The following is an 8281-nucleotide window of genomic DNA, read 5'->3' as shown; positions in this document are numbered from 1 at the left end:
GCCTTAGTTTGCATAGGTCTCCCAAGATAAGTATTTAAAGGGAAGAACCTTTTTTTTTGTTTTCTTATTCTTTATCCACCAGAAACCAGCTACTGTTTACCTTGTTTGTGGAACTACAATTTATCCAGGGAAACTAGGCAAGGACAGAGAAAGCAGGGACGACCCATACTCTGGGTGAGAGGGAAAGGCACAAAGTGGGAGGCTCTATACCTTGTCTCCTGTGATCATTAACCTTGCAGGGATATGCAGCAATCACTTCACTCTGAGTAGACTTAGTTGTAAGAAGCTTTGAAGGAGTTGATACATCAGGTCCAAATCTCACTGGGATATCCGCTTCAGAAGGAAAATGAATTTTCAGAAATTAATTTACATTTTATTGATCGCCCTGATTACTTTATTTCTTGCAAATGGACAGAGACAAGGTAAGATTGTAGTATCAGTTTGTAATCAATATTGATTCTTCTGAATATATAATCTTTTTAAAACTGTTTTAGTTTCATTTGTGCAAGATAGTATGTAATGTTTTGCTTTTAGATTTACATTTTTTTTTAATATTTAACTACAAATTTGAGCAAATTAAGGTGTTATATTTTTTTAATATGCTGACTACATTACACAAGTATTACTAAATGTGTTTTTACTATTTATTGTAAATTGGCAGAAATCTGAAGCAGGAACCTTTAATCTTACCTATATAGACAATCTTTAACCTTACAATTGTGCTTATAATTTCTTGTAACTGACTGTTAGTTTGCATCACATTACTTTTAATGAGAGCTGCTACACATGTAATTTGCAGTCACCCAGATGAGCGCTCAACCACTTATGATCAGCACTAGATAATCTTCTATCCTATTCTTCTAGACTTCAGTGGGAGTAGGAAAATAATCCTTTATCAATTTATCAGTTACGATTTGTGGCAATTTTAAATATACACTTTTTGTCTATATGATATAAGGGCTCATGTACACTGCAGCTCCTAAACTGACGTTCAGGAGCTGTTCAGCGTTTTTTTCAGCAGCCCCTGAACTCTCCCTAATGTTTTATGTGTCCATGTACACATTTACAGGCAGTTGAGTTTCCAGTCTTTTTTTAACGCACTTGCGTTCAGGAGTAGATTTTACCGGCATTTCAAATGCCACATGCTTGTAAATGCATGTAAACTCTTGTAAACGCGGTTAACCGCATTTATAAGAGTTTGCGTTTAGAAGCGTTTTTTTTAACTGTTCCATGTCCAGATGCTGTCCAGAGCCTTTTTTTCATCAGAAATGCATGCAAAGTATTTTCCATGTATTCAAATGGACCTAGTACACCAGCGCAGTCAGTTCCAGGTTTTGTGTGAAGGAAAAAATGGTAGAACGTGCTGCATTATGCTCATGATGGGATCCATGGTGAATACATCCATAAAAGACAGGTCATCTCAACACATACTGCTCTCTCTGCTTCTGCTCTGTCTATTCCTCTCAAAATGTCTGAAATAGTTAATTTTTTACTATTTTTCAGTGCATTATGGGCATTTGGGAAGGTCTTCTGAGGTTATCTTTTAAAACCGCTTCTGAACGCAAATGCATATAAAAGCGCATAAACGCAGTATGCAAACGCAGCTAAACTGACTTTTTTTAACCTTTGTTTTCCAGCAATCAGTTTCCATCTTTCAGAAGAGTTTTCCAAACACCCCTTGTACATGAGCCCTTATTTACAGTGTTTGTTATTTAAAAAAAACACATGAATTTGAAGTATTGATTTGAAGAAATTTGTGACTCTTAGTAGATCCTTTGTCTGCAAAAATGTAAAAATCTCTGCAACTGATCAGCATCATCAGCAAGCATTGATCTGTCTTCTGAGATGGAATTTTTTTTTTCATTCAGAGGGATCAAACTTTTGTATAACTCCTGTGTGACCAAGGAGAATCTGGCAAAACACATCTAACATCTATGGGCATCTATACATGATCTATTAGATAGTAATAGCAGAGTGTAGTACTATTAAAAAATCTGGGTACTGCAAGGATTGGTTAATTGTTTGCATTAATGCATTGGGTTGTATATATGATACAAAACTGCATTAATACTAGAATGATGTCTTAATTATTTTGGAAAAATGGAGCAAGTTGCTAGTGTTCAGCATATCATAACACCTCAGCTCATCCTGTACATGACTCAAGTCTGAGTAATTTCTTACTTATCTTTCAGTGTCATCTTGGTGTTTTCAATAGTTTTTTTGCATCTGGAAACAGTTTAGTGAATAATTGGTTAAGCTCAAGTGGAAGTAGTCAAAATAAATGGGTTACGATAAGCCACTTGTACTTAGCTTTTACTCCACCAGACTAAATGAAAAAAAAAATACAATTTTCAGAACTACAATGTTAATTAACTGACTGTGTTAATGAAACTCTCTGAACATCTCTGGAACTGCTATACTAAATTATTAGGGCATATAAGTGTATACAGTTTAAAGATTTGCACTTTTAAAACTGAAAAAATGTATGACTTACTAACTTGGATGCCTGCCAGATATTTAACTGGTAGCAAAGAGAGATTCAACAATCACGTTTCCTCAAGAAGTTAAAGTTACTTTTGGTACAGTTAACTACAATTCATGGTCAGTAAAAGTATTGTTTACTTGAAGTAGTTATAATTAATGTTTTTAATGAGTAATTTAATTTTAATTTAAGGTAATTAATGAGTAAAGTCTCCAGCTCTGCAACTAGACCTAATGTAGGCCATACATGGTTCAAATTCCAAACGATTTTGCGTCCAAAAATCGAAACGTCGTTTGTTCTGTAATCCAATGATGCCACCAATGATTTCGAAAATCGGTCATTTTTCACAAATTTTCCAGCATGCCCGATAAACTAAATGAGGAGGAACCACAAAAATCGGCCGATGCCATTGCCCCACTAACAGAGTGAAAATCGGCCGATTATTCTTAGGTCCAATTTTTGTACAAAAATTGTTCGGAATTTGAACCGTGTATGGCCTGCATTAGGCTGGTCATAGAAGGAGCATGTATTGTTGAAATTGAGAGGTGTGGAGACCTCTATCTAGCTTCACCCAAGCCCTACCTCTGTACTAGTACAATTTATCTGACAGATTGACATAGCATGCTTGTGGTTTATGAAAATCTTCTTCTCCTCAAAGAAAAGGGGAAAAGTCATCTGGGTTTCTCAGAAATGGAAAATCCATAGTGGGGAAAAACTATTTTTTACAATATCACATGCAAATATTTTTTACCCACAAACCAAATATTGGGGGTTGGATTAGGCCATCTATAGAAATCCTAACTTTGGTCTGCAGTTCATAACAATTATCATCACTTGTTAGTTATCCAAACATTACCATAATTTCACAAATAGCACCTAACTCTTGTTGTTCATTATATGAATGAAAATCTATAACATATATATTGTCTATATATAATATATAAATTGATTTTTACAGATTGTGTTACAAAAGCAATTGAGAATCAGGAAATTATTTTCTGTGTTCTCATCTAGTACTACTTAAACATTTATGAACATTTTTCCATCAGAAACACAAGATATAGCTTACAATGCTGTAAAGTGGTCATCAGTTTAATACAGTTGTTTACACAATCATCTGAGGTATTTTATAGAAACAAATTTCCATCACAATCTATTGCATATGTTGTATTAGTTAATGCTTGTACACAGGGACCATGTAAATGCAACACCAGTTTTATAGGTTTATTGTGTTCATAGGGGCTAACACCTGTGCTACAGGCACTGTGTTGTCAGTGATATTGCCCACAATGAATGGGTTAACACAAGGGATGCACTTTTGCATAACAAAATAGTGAGTGGGGAGGAAGAAGTTTAAAGAACAGGACTTCAACAATGTGTCCTAAGATGGGTGGAATACTGACTCCTGCCTAACAAAAGTTCAGTAGAACACTAAATGCATATCAAATGGAGATGGAAGACCAATACAATAGCAAGACATCAACATAGATTGAAATCAGTAGCTCAAAGGGGAGCTTGCATGTACAATGCTATCCACCTGGCCATTTAGGGTAGATTGCACCTTTATGCATGTGAAAAAAACTTAGGAGAGGCTTTTATGAATGTTTATAACCTATCTGAATGGTTGATGGCAACGGGACAAAAACACCAGCTATATCAGCCAGCTGTCTGTTGAGGTGGCTTCCATAAAATATATGCCTTGCACCTAGAGTTAGTATCATAGTATATCATACAGAATTCCTTCAGATAAAATATGCATTGACCATAGACGAGTCAAAAATCAAATGAAAATTCTTGGTTGTTCGTTTTTCGCATCACTAGTGTGCCAGCTGTGACACGTGATTTTCGTGTCACAATCAAAAGTGCCTAATCCAACATGCTGGATTTTGTTTAGGAAAATTAAACAAATAATGGAACAATCGTATGCACCATTTTCATTTTTTGATGTACAGAACATTTGTTTTTCTACTTGTCTATGGCTGGCCTTAACCTTTTTTTTTATAAAACATGAATATATAATAATAATTGTATCATATAAGGGTATTGTTAAGTGAAAATTAACTTTGAAAAGAAAAAAGAAAAACTTTGCTTCTTTAGTAAATCAACCACTAAAGAGTATTATATAACTTATCAGGGGACCATTTTTTTGGTTTGTAACCTTTGGAACATTAACTTGCACTTAAGGCCAAAGGCTATAAAAAGTATAGACTTGGTTTGCACACCAGCCACTCTTACACAGACTCATTGCTAGGAAAGAGTGTCAGCTGAAGGTACAAGCAACATCCAAGCTGCTTTTGGTTTATTATTCATGTTAATCACTCAAGGGTTAACCCACACTTCTATCAGAAAGTCTATTGAAGAGAACCTTTGTTAAGAGAACCAATCACTTTTGGGTTAATGCAAGAATGTGAACATTCTATGTTAATTTTAATTCTATAAAGACATATCTAGCTAAGTAATAACGTATGCTAGTAGGTGGGTAAGAAACTCTTATGGAAAACCTCTAGATACCAGAACTGGCAGATATGCGGGTACAAGAAAACTTAATTCTGTAAGATCTTCCATAAGTATACATTCCCTAAATGATGGAGCATACATGGGTGTGGAATGAAAGAAGGCATGTGGGAGTTGTAAGACATCCCTGCTTCCATCTTTTTCTCTTGGAAAACCAGTAACTAGCAAAAATGCATTGTCAGTTATTATTTCCCCTGAGATGTTTGGGGAGGTCTTTTGGTGCTCATAGACATGGGGACTATTAGTAGGCTAGATCGGTTGACAGTCATCTCTCACATATATCTTAGTTACTCAGAGACAGAAATCAGTTAAATCCCAAATCCAGCCAAAATAGTTTATTTCATTTTCGATAGAACAGAGAAGGTGTAGATCATCTATCAGATTTGTAGTGCTGTATGCCTCCTTTTTAGTGACATTTCTCTTAAGCTCTTGTTTGAACAGGAAGTGGTGGGAATCTGCCTTGTGGAGACCCAACACTGAAGACATTTTAGTTAGTCATAGATGGCCACATGTCTCCCTGCAAACAATGTGTGGGGAGACATCTGCCCATCACTTGAAGCAATGGAATGGAAACAGGGGTTTCTTGCTTGTCTAAAATGTTAAACTGGTAAGGTGCATGTACAGTTTACTCTGTGATAGACACTTATTATAGGTACCTCTAAGTAGTTTGATCTTTGTCTTGACTGTTGTATAAGGCCATGAATCTGAAGAAGATTGGGCGATACATAGCCAGCCTTCTAATGGCCTGGCATACTTATTTTGGAGAAACAGTATGCTATTGGCCTAAAATATCCTACATAGCCAATAGATTTTTCCTCAAAAGAGGTCTGTGGAGGGTGTCTGCTAAATCCTGTAATGTCATACACACATTCTCATCAGTGGATTTTGAAATTCAAAATAAAAGAAAATATTAACAAACATTTTTATCATAGTGAGGCAGAATTACAAATGCTGAAAATGTTTTTTAGTTGTGTGAAGCCTGCCTGTTCCAGTGACTTCACCTCCCAATTTATGTACAAAAAGTCATATGGACAAAAAGTATTCCGAATGTGATCACAAAAAGAAGTAAACACCCAAGAGATTTTTTAAAGTCTTCTCCAATCCGAAAAAACATTGACTGGTGTTAGACTTAAAGGGAGGGATTTACTAAAACTGGTGTACTCAGAATCTAGTGCAGCTGTGTATGATAGCCAATCAGCTTCTAACTTCAGCTTGTTCAATTAAGCTTTGCAATTAAAATATAGAAGTTGATTGGTTTCTATGCAGAGCTGCACCAGATTTTGCACTCTCCAATTTTAGTAAATTACCCCCAAAGTATCCATAATACATTCAACACTATTTATCAAGGTTTCAAGATGTACCTCACTTACTTACTTTTTGAATGGTTCATATGGAAGGCCAATTTCTATTTCATTTGTATATGAGGGTGGTGTAAATAGCTGTGAAAACAAACAAAAATGTTTACAGCAATCTTTATTTAAAAAGCCCTGACCATTAGTAATGTTTAGAGATAGAACAAATTGTAATGCATGAGATCTTCAATGGTGTTCCTCAGCATAGGTAAACATTGTAGCTCAGTTGCAATCAATGCAGGCACATGTGTCCATTTTCTTCTTCCCTGTACTACCTACTCCACAAAATGCACAGTGTTGGTGGCAATTGTAAAAGAAAAAGAACTTTTGTTTCTATGCAATCCCTCAACAATGTGTTAAACAACAGAATGCAAATGAGGGAAGCATTTGAAAGAGTTGCCACTGGATTATTTAACCCTTAAAGCTTGACTGCCAGCATGTAATAGACTTTATTGTGTTTTTTAATTTATACTATCTAATTGTACAGTCAGTAGTCTTAAACTGGTCATAGGCATGAAATGGCAGTTAATCAGATGCTCATCCTTAAACCCATTCAAATCTTAATTTTAGCTTGGATTGCTATAAACATTGCACTTATATCACTAATGCAAAAAAAAAAGTGAAGGATGGCACCTATCACTCCAACAAGATATTGTATACATTTCTATACACAGTGTACTTGCAACAGGCCTAAATGCTTGTTATTGCTTCCTTTAGTAATGAAGTGACCATACCACAGTCTATGGTTTGTTCCATAGAGCAACTAAACTTAAAGAAAACTTTTAACTTCTGAGATATATTGGCCAGGAGTCTCTGCTCAGTCTCGAAGGTGCCCATAAATATTGTATTCTATTATCTATCAATAAATGATCATGTTAAATCTAATTGGCACACACACACATTACAATTTTATTATAGTGCCCTGAAGATTTATCAACAACTATCTAGGACAAAAGTCCATCAGGTACAAATTGAATAGGTTGCATAGGTGGGACTTTGGACTACACAGCTGTTGGAAAATCTAAAGGAGATTGTGCAGAAATTGCACAATGAAATTGTAATGTGTGTTTGACCAGTTTAATGGTACCCTTGAATGTATCTAATAAAAACAAAAGGGGAAGGAAATAGCATTCTGTATATAATAATAGTAATGAAGAAAGGAGATTGAAGTTAGTGGCCTTAACTACCAACTAGGTGATTGCTTTTTCCTATCCTGCCCTACATTAGTAAAGAGGCAGGTGAAATCTAAATGTTTAGTACGGTAATATTTCTATTTTTCAAACCAAAAACTTTTAAACATGAGGCCCATTTTTTCAGTTTTCTACCTTTATAGTGAGAGCATTGTAATCTCAGTTTGTGAGTGTTCTTTTCATTGTAGAAGAAAAAAAGCCTAAGTCAAAGTACTTAGAATTCTAATTTTGTTTTTCATTTATAGCAGCAAACAACGGTCAACGTAGAAGGACACACAGACACAACTGTTTTCTGAAAAGATGCATGCCTCTTCATTCAAGGGTACCCTTTCCTTGAGGTACAGTTTCACTTATACTACTTACGAAGTCTCTCCATCTCCAAGTACATCAATGAAGATTTTTTTTCTAAAAGACGAATACTGTATATATGGCTGGGTTAAGGAGGAGACAGCAGTCTTAGGAATTTCAGCAGGGAAGGGCACAAAAAGGTTAGGACCTGCTAATGGGGAGGAGGGTGGTTTGTAGAGATGGCTATTTTGAGTATTTCAGCTGATGGAGGCATATTGGTTATCCTGCCTTGGGAGCTAAAGGAACTTGTCCCTGCAGTGACTGTATGCACATGTCATTATAGATCTGTGTATGCTAAATTGTATCTTTAAATACTCTCAGACTATTAGCGGAGTCATTTTCCTTCTGTATCTGTACTGCCTTTATTATTTCTTTGTGAATAAGTCACTGATAAA

General features: G+C 35.5%; 1 protein-coding gene across 1 annotated transcript; it reads left to right on the top strand.

Annotated features, from left to right (window-relative positions):
• Window positions 1–346: 346 nt before the first annotated feature.
• On the top strand, window positions 347–7875 carry APELA (apelin receptor early endogenous ligand). The gene is made up of 2 exons (XM_089670511.1): window positions 347–422; window positions 7787–7875. The coding sequence occupies exons 1-2, from the start codon at window positions 347–349 to the stop codon at window positions 7873–7875; spliced, it is 165 nt and encodes a 54-aa protein (XP_089526637.1).
• Window positions 7876–8281: the final 406 nt, after the last annotated feature.

This window comes from Staurois parvus, unplaced genomic scaffold, assembly GCF_062004578.1.
Source record: "Staurois parvus isolate SC_StPar_1 unplaced genomic scaffold, SC_StPar_1.0 ptg000090l, whole genome shotgun sequence".
Classification (NCBI taxonomy): Eukaryota; Metazoa; Chordata; class Amphibia; order Anura; family Ranidae; genus Staurois; species Staurois parvus.
This window is presented reverse-complemented; position numbering and strand designations above follow the sequence as displayed.